General features: G+C 40.6%; 1 protein-coding gene across 5 annotated transcripts in view; it reads left to right on the forward strand.

Annotated features, from left to right (window-relative positions):
- dmd (dystrophin) overlaps positions 1 to 20,582 on the forward strand; it is a 216,353-nt gene that overhangs the window by 126,008 nt on the left and 69,763 nt on the right. For all 5 annotated transcript variants that reach the window (XM_026301384.2, XM_026301380.2, XM_026301383.2 and 2 more), the window contains 9 exons: positions 3,841 to 3,941; positions 4,601 to 4,712; positions 5,632 to 5,745; positions 6,061 to 6,216; positions 6,311 to 6,481; positions 8,385 to 8,567; positions 9,811 to 9,945; positions 10,701 to 10,850; positions 20,283 to 20,444. In XM_026301384.2, coding sequence (XP_026157169.1) covers positions 3,841 to 3,941; positions 4,601 to 4,712; positions 5,632 to 5,745; positions 6,061 to 6,216; positions 6,311 to 6,481; positions 8,385 to 8,567; positions 9,811 to 9,945; positions 10,701 to 10,850; positions 20,283 to 20,444 — 1,284 coding nt within the window. The remainder of the gene's footprint in view (positions 1 to 3,840; positions 3,942 to 4,600; positions 4,713 to 5,631; positions 5,746 to 6,060; positions 6,217 to 6,310; positions 6,482 to 8,384; positions 8,568 to 9,810; positions 9,946 to 10,700; positions 10,851 to 20,282; positions 20,445 to 20,582) is intronic.

Genomic DNA, 20,582 nt, shown 5'->3' on the forward strand with positions numbered 1-20,582 from the left:
CCCAACAAATCCCTTATGAACAAGCACTTGGCGACAGAGGAAAAACTCAGCTTATATTAGCTGTTACTTAATGGAAGAAACCTCCAGCAGAACCTGGCTCAGTTTGGCCAGCCATCTGCTTCCACCTGTTGGGGTGAGTGGACAGTCCAAACACTGGCCTGAAATGCTCTTATAAAAGGGAATGTATCTAATTTAACACATCAATAGAGGCAAAATGCTGTTAACTGTTCTTTGTGGCTCTAAGACACAAAGCTGTAACTACATGAACCATATAAAGTTGGTGTAAAGAACAGTCTTCATTTAAAGCCACAGCACAAACAGCAAGATAAACTGTGCTTTCAGTGTGCGTGTGTGTGTGCGCGTGTGTGTGTGTGTGTGTGTGTGTGTGTGTGTGTGTGTGTGTGTGTGTGTGTGTGTGTGTGTGTGTGTGTGTGTGTGTGTGTGTGTGTGTGTGTGTGTGTGTGCGTGTAGGCAGGTTTGTCTACAACACCACAATTATGACAGTGAACAAACTCCCAGTGGAGCAAATAAGTGTCTCAGTTTATCACCATATCTATGTAGAGATGAACACACACAAACACCAGTATAGTGTGTCAATATGCATACAGTAGAGATGTGCATGCATTCACAGAGACACACACTCTTTTTTGTCTTTGTGTTCATGTTCATTCAAATTTTTGATACTTTGGTCTTTTTATATTACTGTTTTTTAAGTGTTGATTTTTATCTACAAACCTAGTGAAGGTCACGGCATTGAAGAAAGTTGTGTGTGTGTGTGTGTGTGTGTGTGTGTGTGTGTGTGTGTGTGTGTGTGTGTGTGTGTGTGTGTGTGTGTGTGTGTGTGTGTACACGCGCACGCTCCATTCTTTTTAAACTTGATAATGGTCTTGTATCATAGCAGGGAGATCAAGCCTTGTAGCCTGAGATTAATTAAAGTTGATTGTAGATAATAATTAGAAATTCATTCTGCATACTGATGAGCTGTCATTAATTCTCAGCACTACTATATCCCCCCTTGTTGCTCAGAGTGACAGAGGACTTCTGCCTGTGTGTACATGCATATGCAAGTATGTGTGGTTGGAAACATTTCCTTAACCCAGGTCGCAGCATCTCCTCTCATTCCAGCTATTTTTGATTAGAAGTAAGCAGAGCTGCTGCCTGAGTCCTCATCTACTCTTAGAAAGACGGATCTCTGGCAGATTTTAGAAGCCCTTCTTATTATTTAGGTAACTGGCAGCTTGAATAAAGGTTAAAATCCACAGTTACTGGTAGATGTTAATCAACTGATTGGCCTGATTGTAGTATTCAATCACTAATTGAGATTTTGGTGCAAGAACAGCCTGTGATTTTTCAGAAGTGAGAGGGATAAGTCATTGAGGCCTGAGAGTAATAATTATTTACATTTTTCTTTAAATCTGAAAATTCTTTTTTGATGCATCATTTGGTTTATGAAGCAAGAAATACCCATTAATTGGTACAAGTGTCTTGTTTTTGACTAAACAGTCCTAACCCAAAGATATTCCATTTACAGTGATGATACTATGATGCTCTCCTGTACCACAACCTACAGTGTGTACACTTCACTGCATATCTAATACACAGTTTGGCAGAATACTCCACTGCGACTATCTTTATTATTCGCAAAGATGCCTTGGCAGCAGCTAATATCAGCTGTTGCTAATTAATGTTAATTCATTAGTTACTTGATAACAGGCCAAAATTTAAATTGGCTTTTGTGAGTTAAAGTGCTTGCTGCAATCTAGTGTATATAGACAGCAAAAGTTTATGAGGGAATAAATCCAACTCTGCACTGCAGTACTACAACCAGTACTACTGTAATTAAACAGTCTAGTTGTTTAGGTCCGGTTCAGTAGTAGCAGTTGTTAGATATGGCTAGCTAAAACTAATCTGCCCTAACATAGTCTTCAACGAGGTTATGATCTTCAGTTATTGTTGAGTTATTGTTCAGTTAGTGCTGATTAGCTGTGTTGATTATTTTGAAAGTTGCAGTTTGTGCTGCTGTTATCTATACAAGTGTTTCTGTTATTCTGTCCACCCAGTTTATTTCTTTAATTAATAAAAGCATCATGATCAGATAAACTTTAAAAAGTAGATTTCATCTTCATTATGTTTTTACTGCACTGATTCACAAATGTTTACTTCCATGAACAACCAAGACTTTAGTGAGGAACTTTTCACTAAATTAACTTTTTTTGCAGTTTATTCCATAGAGTTTATTTCAAACAGAAATTATATCTAAGCAGTGAAACCTCTGAAAAAGATCAAAATCTGTCTGTTTACAGAGGGAGAGAGGTAGAGAAACACTTGACAGACAAACTGGCAGAGCTTTGAGAGGAGGTGGGAGCATCAGCAATCAGAGGTGTACCACAGGGGGGTTTCCCTGTTGTTTACCAAATACTTTTCAATTAATTTTTGTGCGTAGACGTAACCAACCCTTAACCGTAATGGTGACAGAGCTGAAAACACTCATTTGAATCATTTTTGTTGCAGACATTTACAACTGTTTTAGAAGGCACCGATGAACAATATTACCCTGTCGATGAGGACATCAGATCTGAGAGTGCTCATACTTTGTGCATCATTTGGAAAGGAAATGGCAAATGACATTTTGTTGATTACTATGATGTGCTTAAATTGTACAGCAGTATCTCAGTCGCCCCATGCTATATTTACTATATCATTAAATTACCCAACTTTGTAGGAGGGATAGTGTCTATCAGCTGCTTCTCAGGGATTATTTAATTGTTTTGCATTATTTTGCATTACACCTCCTCATCCTTTTCAATGCATTTTTACCCTAATGAAAGAATGGAGACTTAAGGTTTCTGATTCTATGCTCTCCACGGAATTTGGAGAAGAATTATTGAGAGAAAGCAAAACGGAAGAAAAGAAAAAGCCAAAACCTTTGCGCAAAATAGTTGCTAATACCTCCCTGTTTGGGATTCAGTGTGGCGGCAGAAGGACTGAGGGTAAGCCATGGAGCTGACGTATGTCCTGTGCAGGGCTGTGCTTGAACTAAGCTAAACTAAGCCCCTGAGCCACCTTGGTGTGAACAAGGCTTTTTAACCTAGAATCTTCTGCTGCTGCTCACCTAAGGTTCACCAGGAATTCCCTCATCTATCCACTTGTAATTCATCCAGCACTGCAGGGTAAGCAAAATCAAGCAGTGTGAAAAGGCTTTCATTACAAAATGTTAACAATAGCAGCCAAGTGTTGCGTCGGCTCATAACCTCTCATGCTCACCATCCCTCACTCTGCCCTCTTACCCTCCTCAGTACTGTGGAATGGAACACACATGCTCTGAAAATGACTTTTTTGCCCAAAGCGTCTTTGCTTCATGGCATTTCCATGTCGTATAGGAGCACACATGATGATGTTCTGATAAATAATATAAAGACATTAGGTGTGTTTCCTACTACTGTGTCGCCACAGAGACTTGTTGACAAATGTGTCAAGGAAAATGCCAGCATCATGATTGATGTGTCTGTCACCAGGCAACTCTTTCCTTAATATGCGTATTCCCCCAAAGTGGTTAAGATACTATAAGGTGCACAAATAAAGGGGAGCTCATGTCTGGTGGGAACTTACTTTGAAGGATTTTGTAATTATTTTAGAGCAACACACAAATATCACTATTAAATTGTACTTTCATAGTTATGCTCTTCTACCCTGATGAGTACGTGATGTACACCATGAACAGCACCAGGACCCTTAAAATCAGCCAAGTGGAAATCATGTCATTCATTTATTATTTGCATCTGTGTTTGACATAGTGTCACATGTAAAAATGTCTCTTTCTCTGATGCTCTCCCCTCCCAGGCTCTTCAGTTGGCTCTGGCTGAACACCAGGGGGAGGTGGACTACCTGACATCAGCTGTGGAGCAGGTCTTCCAAAAAGCTCCGCCAGACATCAGCCAGAGGTGAGATATGGAGAATAATAAGTGATGAATTTCCCTTCGAAGGAGACAGGAAATAGATTATTTTCATGTAGATGTGTCAGTATGGTCCTTGCAGTTTTTTCCCAACTGGCCTAACCAAAGGATAAAGATATTCTCTTAAACATAGAACCACATTAAAACACATTCAGTGTATATCTATCCATTCTTTCTATGTATGCCAACCCAACAATTTGTTACTGTGAGGAGACAGTGCTAACCACTGTACTGCCTTATATTTATTCAACAAAATGAAAACTGCAGGAGAAACACAGTACAGCTGTGCCTTAAAGCGCTGTAACAATACAGAGCGCAATTATGGCTTAAAACTAATATTTAAAACAGCAGTGAATGATTTTCAGCAGCAGTAACAAATAATGGAGCCACATTAATGCTCACTGCTGGAATGTATTCTGTCAACTGATGATTTAGACTGGAAATAGGATCACAGATCATACGTGTTTCAGAGAAAGCTTAACTCAGAAAGCAGGAAGTTGCACAGAGCTGGACATTTTAACAAGTGATTACTGTTAACTTGTTAAGGGCTTGGAAATGCTTCAGTTAATGCAAAATAAATGACCTGAACAGAGGCTGCATTGGTGATGCATCAGTGACCACACAGTAAGCCTCTATTATTTGTGCAGGTATCGCACAGAGCTGGACACCATCCTGGCACGTTGGAGAAGACTTGGCACCATGCTGACAGACAACGCCCAGAAAATCCAGGATCTTATGGCCAAACTGATGCAGTTTGAGGTGAGAGGGAGGGTGAGGAAAATGCTGTGAGTTTCTGACCAGAGAATATAATAACATTTTCTCTACTGCTCTAAATATCAAACCTAATTATTATAAAAAAAGCTGATATTGTCCATAAACACATCTTACCTTCAACCAGGTAAATCCAGGTTTCAACCCCTTACCACACTGGCAAAAACATCACAGCCACCTGTTACAAGCTAACAGCTAATATTATACACAACGCTAACCACAATTACCAGACTGCTGACCATCAGCACTGCTACCAGACTCTTCATCAGTCTGAATCTGAATGAAGCCCAAACATGCAGCATATGACCGAATCTTTCCTGCCATTGTGTCCTGACGCACAGTGATTTCACTGGACGACCTGGGGGTGGCAGGCAGTGTGTGTGTGTGAGACATCTAGGTTCATTTGCATATACTTGAATATTCATGAGTGTTGGAATTCACAGTGAGGGACAAAGGCAGATGTGTTTTCAAGAGTTTTTTTGAGGTTTGTGGAACAGTTTTTGTGTTAGACAGTATATTTTTATAGCAGAGTATTTTATATGACTTAAAATGTCTCTGGAGGGGAATCAGCTGCTGGCTCATGGTCTCTTCTGTTGACTCATGGTCTTTGGGCACCGGCCCATTTGGTCCATTTCAACATCCACTTTGATCATAGACGAAAGTCACAGTGGCAACATGCTACAGGAGCCCAATGCACTTCCAGTCAAGTCTTTTAGATTTAATTGCTATAGATAAATGACACTGATAAATGAAAAGGCTTATAGTGTGTAATAGAAATGCTTATTTAATTGGGTACAGAAGGGGTTCCCATCACATCCCTGCTCATTTTAGATACTTAAAACAGCATCGACTGTGTAACATTTTCAGCGTGGATTTTGTCTGCCTCTCTTTTGTCTTTGTACTGCAGAATGATGTAAAGACTTTAAAGAAGTGGATGGCAGATGTGGATGTTTTCCTGAACGAGGAATGGCCAGCCCTGGGAGACTCTGAAGCTCTGGAGAAACAGTTAGAGCAGTGCACGGTGAGGAATGACCACTCTTTCAATGACCTCGTGTAAACCTTGGCTACATTAGATGCTTTAGATAAAAATACTCAAAGGAATTTATAAAATATCCCAGAGCAATCATGAAATACACTGCATAAAATAGTGTTTAAAAGGTCTCCCAGTGAAACAGGAAGGAAATCACAGATAAACACCTTTTCATATTTTGTAAAGAATTTTTCATAAATTGAAAAATGTTGAATCAAAGGTTTTTAAATTTAAAAAAAAAAAATCCACATCTCTACACCGATAATACAATATGTGTAACCTTCATTCTGCACTGTGATTAACCAGGCTCTGGTGAACGACATCCACACTATCCAACCCAGCGTTAATGGCATCAATGAGGTAGGCCTATACCTGAAGAAAGAAGCTGAGCCACCATTTGCCATCCACATCCAAAAAGAACTGGATGAACTCAACGCTCAGTGGGAGAATGTCTGCAAACAGGTGTGTAACCTCAACCCAGTGTATGTGTGTACTGCTTTAATGCGCCTGTATAAGATTGACTGTTCCTGTTTGTGTGTGTTTTACCCCTGTATAGGCCTATGCTAAGAAGTCTGCTCTGAAAGGTGGTCTCGATAAGACCATGGCTCTCAGGAAGGAGATGCAGGAGATGCAGGAGTGGATCAACCAGGCTGAGGAAGACTATCTGGAGAGAGACTTCACATACAAGACCCCTGAAGAGCTACGCAAGGCTGTGGAGGAACTCAAGGTATGTGTGGGTGAGCCAGGGATAGAATAGATCTCTAAGATCACATGCAAAAGAGCACAGACATTAAAGTGCAATAGTGGACATAACGCTGAACAATCTCCATTATATATAGACATTATATATAGACATTATATATAGACATTTAACTTCTCAGTATAAACGAGCTGAAGAAACTTCTTTCTACAACAGTCTCACTAAAAAGGCTCACTAGTGTCATTTTGATAAACACCAGAAACCAGAACTTTTTCCAAAATACTGTACGTATAGCACAATGATTGTCCATTTGTAGTCTCAGTAAAAAAAAAAAACATGCCTCGGTTTTCCTGCCATGTGGGCTTTTTTTCTGAAAAATGATAAGCTCTGTCTCCAGAGTCATTCACCGTCCAAGCTCAGATACGACCGACGCTGTGTAGTTCTCCTTTCTCTGTTACTCCACTTTGAGCCTGGTGAATTCCAGGTCGATACCGCCCCCATCTGCCTGCCTCTTTGTTCCTGGTTAAAAACCGGCTCTCTCTCTCTTCTCACAGCTTTGCATCTCTTTTTTGAACCCCCTCTGTCCTTTCCTGCAGTCCTTTAATTTATATCAAGTTGCATTGATTCTTCTATTCAGTGTTATACTTTTTTAGCTTTCATAACTTTAATGCAATGTATTTGTGATGTAAATTGATGGCACTATGTGCTCTGTGATATACCCAGTAGCCTTGGCAGTAGCATGCCCCTTCCATTCACCCTACCTTCCAAAAAAGTTTACTTGAGTCAAGTTGAAAATTAAAAATTGATTTCACTCTGCTTGCTCATGCTAATCCCCCCTCCTTTCACCTCCTCTTCCTCTCCTCTACTCCCGCTTTCTCCATTCTTGAATCAGTTTACTCGTTTATTCTCTTAATCCCCCCCCTTATCCTGCTCCCTTTCTCCCTCCCTCCCTCCTTGGGAAAGCATTAGCTCTACTCATTCATTGATTCGTTGGCTTACTTGCTCTCCATCTCTTGACACTCAGTGGCTTTGTCATCTGAAGATACATTGATTTGTGTGTATATCCATCCCTCCATCCTACAAGCCCCCCCCTCTCTTTCTTTCTGGCTTCCTTGTCTTGCTGCCACCTGATTCTCTTTACTTTTACTGTTTTATTGACTTTTAAGACTTTTATTAAAACAAGGCTGGTTAATGCAGACAAGTCAACTTTTCATTTAAGTCAAGCTTTAATGTTAGGAAAACACAGGCTTAATGCTGACAACACAATGTTTTAGAGCTTAGTTCAGTCATTTGATTACTTTCCCATCCAGCATTACTACTTTACTTTAGGAGCAGAGGATGAGTTTGTGTTTAGTCAAAAACACAGATGCAAGAAGTTCAGCTACTCAAGAGACTCACTCTCTCTGCATCCACTGTGTCACATCGAGCATCACTAAACACGACTGTGGCCAAAATGTCTCAAAAAAGACCTGATGGTTTGGCAATAAGAGATGAATATTATTATTTCCAGCTTTCAGTACTTTGGAGTTTGGCTTCTGTGTTCCTGTTCTTTCATGTAACAGATTTAAGCATCACTGTTTACAGACCCCTGCAGAGTAAACTACAATAGGCTATACCCGCCTACTCTTTCCATTTTTCCAATTAAGATTTCAAATCATTCATTGTTCATTAAACACTTTTTCTGTTTTACCTCAACAATGTTGTTAACAGGATTCAGGCATAAATTGGTTTGATTTAATTAGTTCATTTAAATGAAGAGCCACTGCACCTGTTGAGTCATCATCCTCACAGAAGAGTCTGTTTATTCGAAGGGAATCTCTGGATAACGTCACACCTACTGTTCTCCTTCTGTATTTGAGTGGAGAGATCCTGGTTGGAGGTTGTTAATTCAGTGTCTCACACTATCTGTTCATCTCTGTTGATTTATCAGAGGGCTCAGGAAGAGGTCCACTCCAAGGAGCTGAAAGTGAAACTCCTCACCGATAGCGTGAACAGTTTTATCGCAAAGGCTCCGCCAACTGCCCATGATGCCTTGCGCTCAGAGCTGGAAGTGCTGACAGCCAACTACCAGCGCCTGTGTAGCCGGCTGGATGGAAAATGTAAAACTCTCGAGGTATGAGGTTTATCTTTCAACTGTGTTCTGTGTTTATGTGATGATTTGTAAGTGGTAAAACCGATCACCGTAACAAGGTTGGATAGAGATCAAATTCAATCTGATGTGTCTGTGATCCTCAGGTAACTGTGTAGTATCAAGGCTGAGGCTGTGGTGCTCACATGCAGCACGTCAGTGGTAGCTTTGGGCTATGTGGACCTGCATATGGGCAGATGAGTGTTTGTGGATGTAAGTGTTTTTTGAGGGTGTGTAAAATATATTATGAAATATATTACAGACATTGAGGATGTAGTTGAGGAACAGTGAGATGAGCCAAGCAGCATAATTTCAGGTTCTTCTCTTTTTTTAGTAGTTTCCTGAGAGTTGTAAGCTTAATCAAAAACAATTCAGTTTTAATGTTTAAGCTGAAGTTTAATGGAGAAAAGTACTAAGTAAATACATGTAGAGGGCTGATTCTTTGGCTGAAGATATTCCCTCTTCATGCTCTAGACAGTGTGTTCTGACATAAAACCAAAACCTTCTGTATTGCTAGATAGCACAGTAGAGGGAAGTCAGAAAAAGATTTTTTTTTAATAAGTTCTGTGAACTGATTTTTTATTCATTCTCAATATTTTTTTTATTAAGGCTCTCAATATTACAGCTCCTATACCTGTACTCAACCATAACACACACAACAAAGAAAAGAAGACTTGTAGTTATGTGCAGCAAACTGAACGTCAGAAGTGAGGGTTTGGTAAAAGCCCCTGATGTTTATTGTAATGTTTACTGACGTGTGTGAAGATCTTCCCTGCTTAATATTTTTTCTTCATTTAGCTCCATCTTCCTCCAGCCAGACACAGGCAACTGCAGCTGTTTTGCAGATGAACACAAACTCATCAAACATGTTGCTGTTGAACATATGTTGTTGAAGAATATGATGTTTAAATATGAAAGCATATAGCCGTTTGCTGAGACCTGTCTTTAAATTGACTGGTGTTTTTTATTTCACCTCACCCTTTTCATTCTTCTGTCTTCCCTTGTGTCTTCTCCATCTTCCCACTCTCCTCTCTCCCTCATTTTCCAGAGAAGCAATTACCTCTGTGTCTTGGTATTCTGGGTTATTTAGCTTTACGACTGAAGTATTTATTCACTCACTGTTTGTTTTTGCAGGTCTTACATGTCTTTCTTTCCCTATAAAATGTCAAATCATACAGAAGACATCATTAATCTAATTGTTAACGTGTTTGATCTCTGTGTTTTACAGGAGGTTTGGGCATGCTGGTGTGAGTTGCTCTCCTACCTGGAGCAAGAGAATGGCTTCCTGGACCAGCTGGAGCAGAAACTGGATGAGACAGAAAACCTGCATGGAGGAGCACATGAGCTGCAGAAGGCGCTGGATGTGAGTATGAAAGGAAGTAAAGATACATTCAGTTTATATACTTCCCAGAAGATAGTGATACCACATAAGACAGGTCCAACACAGAAAAGATATTGCAATCAGAGAAATTAGGGTTTATTAGCCTTACTGAGAAAATAAACTGAAAGCATTACGTGTTAATCCCAACTCTAATTTGCTTAAGATGTGCTTCTGTAGGTTGCTTTTGATATTGTATCTAGGAATATGGTGAGATTAAACAATGCAAAAACCTTTAATCATCAAAACCAGGATGCATTTAATTTAAATTAGACCAGCACAGTAAAAATGCAGATACCCACCCACTGTATTTTTCTATGCTAAGCAGCTAGTTGACACCAGCCAGGCGGACTATTTTGGAAAGATGTTAAAGCTGTTAAGCACCAAGGTCAGATAAACCGAGGCTAATTACTTTTTTTTTTTTGCCTTGACATGTTGTCACCTAGCACTTTTATCCAGCATTATTTTCATTATGTGTCTCCCACCTCTGATTCATCTTCAAATAAAACATTACCAACCCGTATCACAATTTCACACCAAAGCATATTTTTCTGTATTTGGCTTCAGTCAATTCACATAACAGACGCTACCATTGAAGGTCAAAAAATCTAAAGTGGTCAGATCACATAACAAATGACGCTGGGGAGTGGTGGATGTGGACTTCCGGCTATAAAGAATATAAAACAAAACATCTGTTAAATTGCAATGTGATCACTTGATGTGTTTGTGCATTCATACAGAGCCTAGAGGCCCTTTTGCGTCACCCAGAAGACAACAGGAACCAGATTCGGGAGTTGGCCCAGACACTGATGGATGGAGGCGTTTTAGATGAACTGATACAGCAAAAACTAGATGCTTTCAACACACGATGGGATGAACTTATGGCAAGGGTAAGATACACACACACACACACACACATGCAGACAAGGCTATTTATACACACTGAGGGAGACGTGCTACATACAGATTTTAACATGCACCATTGGTAGCTATCTGCAGGGAGCTATAACCTTTCTGATTTAATAAAAAGTCTTGGTCCAGGAAATAATTTCACTCATGTTTTGCTGCAATGCAGTTTTATTTCAGGTTAATGTGATTTTGGTTGAGGGTGCAGTTTGTATTCATTTATTTAATTCAGGATTGGTGTACATTATTTGGTAGGAGAGAGGTGAGTCAACAACTCTGCATGAGGTGAAAAAGACTGGTGCATGCTGGTAATCTAAAATCAACGGGAATTATTGACCACGGTGAGCAGTTGGAGCCGCAGCCATACCTCTGACACAAAGCTTATCGAGGTGATTATAATTATATAAGAATGAATAAAAATGATAATAATGGTTACTAATGACACATGGCCCAAAGTGTTCCTCATAAAAGAGCAATCTATACATCCATTATCTATACTGTTAATTCTCATGAAGGGTCGGATGGGACTGGAGCCAATCCCAGAAGAGTATTAAAAAGTGCTGTAGCTTCTTGGCATATGTACAAAGAAAACAAACTAAAGTGCTAATAGCTGATTTGGCACACTTTTAATGGTGCCAGTTTGTCAAAATTTAAACAAATATTGGCAAAAATGATTAAATAACAGTTTAAGTTATAGCTATACATAGTAATTTGCTGAATATTTTATTTCTTATAAAATATTTCTTAATATTTGTTGACACTCCCCCCATTATCAGAGCATGATTATGCACAAGCATTGGCTCAGACTTTAACACCTGCTCTGAACAATTGATTAAGTTACTTAATATGTTTGTTCTATATCAAGTCTGAAACACATAAGTGTCAAAAGCATTTGCACTTCTGAGGCTTCAAAAAGACTTCAAGAGTCAGTGTCCTGCTGTTCTCTCCACCAAAGTTTCGAAGAAATCCTTAGATCGTCTACCAGCATTAACTGACCATGTTGCATCTGTCACTGCAATCATGTCACTTTGCTATATATGACAGAAAGATCAGGTCTTATCTGACTGTGTGGGTCACCTAGTATGGCCACTGATCTTCATTCAGCCAAAAAAAAAAAAAAAAAAAAGCCACATCACTGTACTCTTCATTCTTTATAATGTTGGTTTGGGGGACAAATCTGTTGATATCCTATATAAATGTATCAGCAATTATCAACTATTCCCATATTGAAATCCAAACCAACAATATATTGTATCGGGTGTGTGTTCTGATATATTTTAGCCTCTGTGGCAAGGAGCACTGTTGTCAAAATACTACATGTATTACTGCACCAAATGTGAAACAAGAAAAGGGATTTATTTTCCCCAAATGCACAAAAATAAGACAAATTTGAAAAAAAAAAAAAAAAGTAAGCAAAGTTCTGGGCCCATAAAAAAGGTCAACTGAACAGAACTTAACTCAGGCAAAAAAGTTTAACCTAAATGTAAACTGAGCTGACTGGACAAGGAAAAAGACTACCTCCCTAACTGAGGGCCTAAAGGAACTTATATACTGGCTGATCAGGCCAACTGAAACAAAGGGGATTTACAAGACAAAAATAATTAACTAAATTACACATACTTAACTAAACTTACAAGTCTGTCAGTTTACAATTAATTAAACTAAAACTACATAATATCTAAATGAAACTTCACAAAAGAAACCAAATCTTTAGACCAAGGACTTCATCTTTCCCCCCCCTCTGGTTTTCCAGTCAGTGGTCTGGTCCTCTTTGTTGGCCTCCACATAAATTCAGGCTCCACCTCAGCAACCTCTTTTGGCAAACCAGGAAGAGAACAGGTAACTCAAAGACAAAGAAACAAATTAACAAATAGACAAACCAATGCTAACTAAATGTGCACACTTCATTTAGCAACAGGGCTGTCCTGAAGCAAAAAATTATAAACCAAACAAGGTGACTTATTTACCCTACTAAAATATTAAACAGGTGACAAGCTGTGGGTGAGTAGTTGAACCTTTATTGGGTGGCTGTAGATGCAGCCATCACACCGGATGCCCGGTCCCTGCAAGAGAACTGCCCCCAAGCCCCTTTCCCAAGCATCTGGTTGTAAAACAAAAGGTCTCTGGAAATCAGGGCAATGTAACAGGGTTCTTAGAGTTGAATATCTCAAAAAGCCTCCTCTGCATCCTCTGTCCACTGAATCTGATTGGGACATCTGGCTCCTGTCAGGTCAGAGTGCTGTGGCCCTGTTTAAAAAGTGGGGAATAAATCGATAAAATCCTGCCATACCTAAAAATGAGTTGATTCTTTGTCATTGGCAATGGACAGGATTCAATGGCACAGACTTTACCTACCTGTGGTTTTATCACCACATTTTAAATGATGAAGCCCAGGTACTGTCTCATACTTGGCAAAGACACTTAGATGGGTTAACAGTCAGCCTGGCAGCTTGAAGACGCTCCTGCACCATCTTCAGATGGTTGAGGTGCTCCTCCCAGATAGTGCTGAAGATAACATCATCCAGATATGCTGCAGCAAAATCTGAGAAACCTGACAGTACCTGATCCATAAGATGCTGGAATGTTGCTGGGGCCCCATGCAGTCCAAAGGGGAGGACAGTGAACTGGAAGAGACCCCACGGAGTCCGGAAGGCAGTCAGCTCTCGGGAGCGCTGAGTTAGTGGTACCTGCCAGTAGCCTTTGCAAAGGTCTATAGTAGTTAGATATTTTGCTTTTCCCCAAACATTCAACCTGATCATCAATCCGGGGAGTAGGATATGAATCAAAATGTGAAATTGAATTCAAATACCTGAAATCGATGCAAAATCATATGCTGCCATCTTTCTTTGGTACCAGCACCACTGGGTTGCGCCACTCACTCTGATTCTTCAATAATACCCAGCGACATCAGGTCAGTTTCCTTCTTTAGACTGGACAGTCGACATACCGGTATCCTGTAACTCAATCGTCTAACAGCACCTCTGGTTTCAGTACAATGTCATGTTCAGTAATATTGGTTTGCCCTAGATTTTCTTGAAACACTGCAGGGTTGCATGTGGCCCTCACCTGAAATTGCTTCTCACTGGAGAGGTGACTGAGATCCAGGTCCAGGGGAACAGCTGAAGGCAAATACTGCTCCTCCATTTCCTCATCCTCTGGAACCTTCCTGATCAGCAAAACCTGCATTTCCTTTCCAGGTCTCTCCACCCACTCCTTCAGCATGTTCACATGAAGCAGCCTGCTTGAGTGCAAATTTTCAGGCGTCGACACCCGGTAGGAGGTTTGTCCAATCTTCTCCTGGATCTCAAAAGGTCCTTGCCACTTGGCCAGGAGTTTGCTGTCATTGCTGGGAGGAGAACGAGCACCTTTTGACCGAGGACAAAAGACCTCTGCCGAGCTGACCGATCATACCAAGTCTTCTGTTTTTGGGCTTCCATCATATGATATTGGGCCAGCTCACGCATCTTCTCTAGTCGTTCCCACATCTGTTCCTGGCGTGCCCAGTCCTCTCGCTGTCTGGCCTCTCGGGCTTCCTGCTGCCCCATGTGGGCCTGAAAGAGAGAAACCAAATCTGTAATAGTTGGTTCTTTACTGGTGTCTTCAGTACTATGAACCCCTCCAATGGCTCCATCTTCCTCCTCATCATTAAGTTTCTCCTCCACTGATTTCCGTTGGCTGTGGCCTTGTCTTGCTTGTCTTGAAATCAGTATCAAGCAAATCAAACGGCAGGTGAGTCCAGTCTGAGTACAGCAGGAAATAGAAGGTTGTCAGCAACACCAACATTAATAAGATATGTTTGTCCCTGTACTGTTGGATAGGATTTTTTGTCTCCATGCACACAGGAAACCGGTATCGTTTCATTCAGACAAACCATATTCGGTGGCATCAACTTATGCACCAGGGTCTGGTCACTGCCTGTATCAATAAGGGCTTCAATCATTTTGCCATTAATTTCCACTGGAATCATTTTCACTCCCACATTAGAAGCAATTTCATGTTTATAACATGGCACAAAACGCATTTGGGTCAACTTTGTGTTCCTGGGACACATAGGTTTAGTATGGCCTTCCATACCACAAAGAAAGCAAACCAATGGTTTGGCTGAAGGCTTTGAGGACACATTGGTTGGCTGATTCTCCCTCAGGGGAGGCTTACTCACACTTGGGGATGGCCGGGGATGGTATTGAGAGGTGGGCTTGTGGCTGTACTTTTTCCAGATAATATAATTCCATGGCTGTCTGTCGTGCAGCCACAAACACTTCTGCCAGCTTTGTGGCCTCTGCTGCTGAACCTGGATTGTGCTCCTTTATCCAAATCTGTAACTCAGGGGAAAGCATTCTCAGATCCATCCATTTTCTATACCCGCTTCTGCCTGAATCAGGGTCACGGGGATCTGCTGGAGCCTATCCCAGCTCTCTCTCGGGTGGAAGGCAGGGGTACACCCTGGACTGGTCACCAGTCCATCGCAGGCATTCTCAGATATTGTTCCAAAATAATAATTTCACTAATCTGTTAGTGTTTTACCCCTGGACTGAATCCATTTCCCATACAGCTCCTTTAAACTGGCATAAAATTCTCATGGGCTTTCATCAGCTTTCACTTCCAGAGAACAAAACCCTTTGTCGGTAGGTTTCAGGGCTAATATCAAATTTTTGGAAAATGGCAGCTTTGACATTATCATAATTGAAAGAGTCATCAATGTCCATTTGCACATAAGCAGCTCTGGCTTTACCAGTGAGTAATGGAATCAGGTAGAAAACCCAATTCTTTTTCTGCCAGTGACAAGCTAATGCAATACGCTCAAATGTAGTTTAAGTGTTCAATGTCATCTCCACCTGTACATTTCTCCAGTCCAGACTCACGAATAAAAGACTGACCTGAGGAGTGATGCATTTGGCTATCAGTTTCATTGCTCGGGCCAACCTGAGGAGTGGTATCAGTCTCTTGAAGCTCCAGATCTGATGGTGCAGGCACCGATGAGAGAGCCTCAGGCACTGGAGAGGTACACGCCTGCACTTCCACCTGAAGAAGCTGGAACTGATGTTGGAGTCCTCTAAACCGTTGTTCCTGGCGTGCCCAGTCCTCTCGCTGTCTGGCCTCTCGGGCTTCCTGCTGCCCCATGTGGGCCTGAAAGAGAGAAACCAAATCTGTAATAGTTGGTTCTTTACTGGTGCCTTCAGTACTATGAACCCCTCCAATGGCTCCATCTTCCTCCTCCTCGTCATTAAGTTTCTCCTCCACTGATTTCCGTTGGCTGTGGCCTTGTCTTGCTCCTTTTGCACCTCTCCCACTTTTCTGCATGACTTGCTTCAGGAGAGAGGAAAAAAAAACAAAGAAAAGACCTGGGCTCGTGCCAAACAAATCCCACCACTGCCACCAAATGTGAGGGACCGACCAGTTGACAAACGAGCCACAGGTAATTCTTAAACAAGAAAAAGGATTTATTTTCCCCAAATGCACAAAAATAAGACAAATTTGGAAAAAAAAAAGTAAGCAAAGTTCTGGGCCCATAAAAAAGGTCACCTGAACAGAACTCAGGCAAAAAAGTTTAACCTAAATGTAAACTGAGCTGACTGGACAAGGAAAAAGATTGCCTCCCTAACTGAGGGCCTAAAGGAACTTATATACTGGCTGATCAGGCCAACTGAAACGAGGGGATTTACGAGACAAAAATAATTAACTAAATTACACATACTTATAACTAAACTTACAAGTCTGTCAGTTTACAATTAATTAAACTAAATAAACAACAACTACATTATATCTAAATGAAACTTCACAAAAGAAACCAAATCTTTAGACCAAGGACTTCATCTTTCCCCCCCTCTGGTTTTCCAGTCAGTGGTCTGGTCCTCTTTGTTGGCCTCTGCATAAATTCAGGCTCCACCTCAGCAACCACTTTTGGCAAACCAGGAAGAGAACAGGTAATTCAAAGACAAAGAAACATAAATTAACAAATACATAAAAGACAAACCAATGCTAACTAAATGTGCACGCTTCATTGAGCAAACAGGGCTGTCTTGAAACAAAATAAATTATAAACCAAACAAGGTGACTTATTTACCCACTAAAATATTAAACAGGTGACAAGCTGTGGGTGAGTAGTCGAACCTTTATTGGGCGGATGTAGATGCAGCCATCACAGTCTCTTATGTCTGAATTATGTCTGAAAAAATATGTATTAAATGACGTATGTCTCAAAACAGCTGCAAGATAATTTTATATCATCTATACATCTTCCTGCTGAAACGGTTAAATCTAAATAATAATTGATATAATCATTCTGCTGCTGCAGCGTTTAACATGAGCTATTAAAAGTGAATATTTCATTCATTCAAATCCTTTTTAACGACTAAAGCAGAGTTCTACTCAGTTGGAGTTGTTTGAAGGCCCTATTTCAAAACATCATTTTCTACAGTAAAATGAAAGTTAACCTGCAGGTCTGTGAAAACAGGACAGCTATTCATAAAGGTAAAAGGCTTTAGTTTGTTTCATGAAGCATATGCATAGTTTTACAGGCCATGTTTTCATCAGCACTATAGATCTTTGTCCTTTAAGCAAAAATACTGAATGTTTTCTGGGTTAAGCTTCTCTGAAGTGAATATCAGTATATGTGTAATATGCATTTTCTATAAAAGTGAACTGAAACACCTTTCATTCTCTTTTTGTACCTTTCCAGCCTCTTCCCTTCATTCTTTCCCATCTTCATCTTCCCTTTTCTCCTCATCACTTTTTTTGTTCTTCTCCTCCTTTTCACCTCTTTTTCCTCCCCATCCTTCTTCTGCCTCCCCCTCTCCCCATGGCTTCCTTTCCTTCCTTCTAGTCATCATCAGCCATCATCAATGGCAGTAATACATTCTCAGCCTCCTGTGGTGATCCTCAGTGACAGATTAGACACACACACACGCACACACACACACGAACGCACACGCACGAACGCACTCATTGCCCACTGGGTTGATCCTCCCTCACAACAGAAGCAGATTAATGTTCTCCTTGCAGCCTGATAAGCCTCTCTTTGTTTGTCTACCCATCAGAGACAGTGTGTGTGTGAGAAAGAAAAGTGTTTTATTTTACTTTTTCATAGTTCATTGTGTGTCTATTGTCTCTGTGCCTGTGTGTTTGAAAGCGTTATAGAGGCTGGTCTCCTTTGTTTCAGTGTATATGTCAGCATGCATGCTTGTGAGGTAATGCCGGGTGGCTCCGAGTCCTGTTTGTTTGTCATCTATAAAGAGGACAAGGAGCTCAGAGATGGGACGAGGGTGTTTGTGAGTATCTCTGAAAAGACAGGCAAAGGCGAGGAAAGTCCACAGTACTGTGCTGAGGGAATCCTTTTTCTTTTGTTAAATTTTCTTTTACTAACTTGATCAGCACTGTGTGAGGAACACAACATCAAATCCCCAGGCTAGTTTTGGTGCCAGTTTTACAGATGGTAATTTTTCAACCTTGCCAGGGACTGCAGAAGAAAAGCAAACATTTTAACTGGAGATTCTAAGAATTTATTGAGGTTTAGTATCCTAGGGAGCAAAACCAACTCTTGACATAATATCAAAATGTTATCACATTTTTAAATAGGATATGAAGAGCTGATGTTTTGCAGTTTGAAAATTCTGAAACTGAGCCATGTTCTTACTATATTTCTACCAACAGGGAACTCAATATGTATTTTATTAATCCCAGTGAGGAAGTTTCTTGTTTGCATTTGACTGAAGTGTTTAGGAGCAGTAGGAAGCCAATGTGCTAACAAAGTCAAGAAAAAGACTGCTAGCAAGCAAATACTTTAGATCTCACATTTGTACTCGGTAAATGTTTTAAGAAGAGTAAAACTTATTCATCGTGTTTGTGAACATCTTGAGTTTTGGTGAGAAACACTGAACGGAAACAGAGCTTCATATATATCGTTAGTCAGAAGCTAGTGTCATCACAAATCTGCGTTATCATTCCTGCTTATGTAACTTTTCAGATACTGTTAGTAATTAGAGCTGAATCAGCAGAGTACAGCGCCTTCTTACTTGGACATAAAAAAAAAAAATCTGTTATCTATCTCCTACGTCTTATGCAGAAAAAATAGTCAAATAGCTTAATGTCAACACTTCCTCAGCATCAGAGCGTCCAAGTAAATGCTGAGACAGTCAGATAAGTATGTACCGTTATTATATCAATGTTCCACTTTAAAACTCTTGTGGAGATAAATCCAGGACACAAAGATGCTGTTTCACATCTTCATCTGCAGCCCTTCAGATCAGAGAGGCGTTTGCCATTTTCTTTTCAGCTGCTTTAATGGCTACAAACCAATAAGAGGAATCGTGGCGCAGAGAATGCTGCTCTCACTTTGCCGATGGCGTCGCCAATACAAAGCAGTTAAGCAAACAGTGATCCTCTATCTCTTATGTTCAAAAGTGCTGCATTTGCCACTGTGTCTCTGTATGTGTGTGTGTAATAAGGGAAAACTGAGAAAACTGAGTGTTTAATGAGAATATGTATTCATGAGGCGACAATTGCCAGGGAAATGGAGTACATCGCCACAGGGAAGGTTGTTATCAATGTTTGTTTAAATATTTAATCTGACTCAAGTTCTCATTTCATACATTATAAACTAAGACATGGGAGTGGGAAAGCACGAAAACTGGCAACATTCGGAGTTCTGTGTGTGTGTGCGCGAGAGTGTGTGTGGCACAAGGGTTAGGCAGGCTCTGGGCTATACTTAGTCATTATCCTTGTGTATGGGATTAGCATGCTTACCTGAAACCACATATACACTCACTCTTGTTGCTCCACACACATAAGCTCACACAGGTTTATGATGTAATTGGTGCGTTTACTAGATAAGCTTGCAGTCACCAGGGGAGAGGGGAAAGGATACGCTCTATTAGTTTTCCCTCATGTAGGGCTTGAACATGCAGAAAAGTAGACATGTGAGGATTGTGTGTGTTTTTATGAAAACAGTTAACATAGCATTTAAAACTGCAAAATTATACATGGCAGTGGAGCATTAGCTGTTTAATTTGGAATGAGTGGATTCATTTGTGGTGGAAACATCAATCTGCCCAAAAGTTCTCAACCTGCAGCTGTCTTGATAGTGCTGAGCAGTGTGTGTGTGTGTGTGTGTGTGTGTGTGCACGTGTGTGGAGGTGATATTCATAGTCTTTTTATGCATCAAGAAGATAACAGTACACAAGACAATAGGTTTAAATATGTGAATGAAACATCCCAAAGACGCCCTGAGGATTCTTAAAAGATCCATTTTATCTGAATCTCATGGGTACTTTATTCAGATTTTCTAAGAGATTTTCCAAGTTTTTCTTTTGAATGTATGTAAATATCTACTGGTGTGTCTCCCACAAGCGGTTTCCTGTATTTATAGCCTCCTTCTGTGTGTTTTTTAATGAGGTGTGGTGTGTTTCCTGTTTCCCCAGGCTGCGCTCAGGCAGAAGGAGCTGGAGAAGGGCGTCCAGTGGGCCCAGGAGAATGATAAGACACTGAGGCAGATCCAGGAGTCGCTGGCCAACACAGACCGCCACCTCACTGCGTACCTGAATGACCACATCGATGCCCAGCAGATACCCCAGGAGGCTCAGGTATTGTCAATGTGCACTATGGTTTTTTGGGTGATGGATCTTCATGTGGTTTTCTACAGAATTAGAAAGAAGAGTTTCTCCTTTGTGGTTCTGTAAGCGATGACTCACTCAGGGTTAAACGCAGTTAAGTGCAATTAG

The sequence above is a fragment of the Mastacembelus armatus genome, chromosome 2 (genome assembly GCF_900324485.2).
Source record: "Mastacembelus armatus chromosome 2, fMasArm1.2, whole genome shotgun sequence".
Taxonomy (NCBI): Eukaryota; Metazoa; Chordata; class Actinopteri; order Synbranchiformes; family Mastacembelidae; genus Mastacembelus; species Mastacembelus armatus.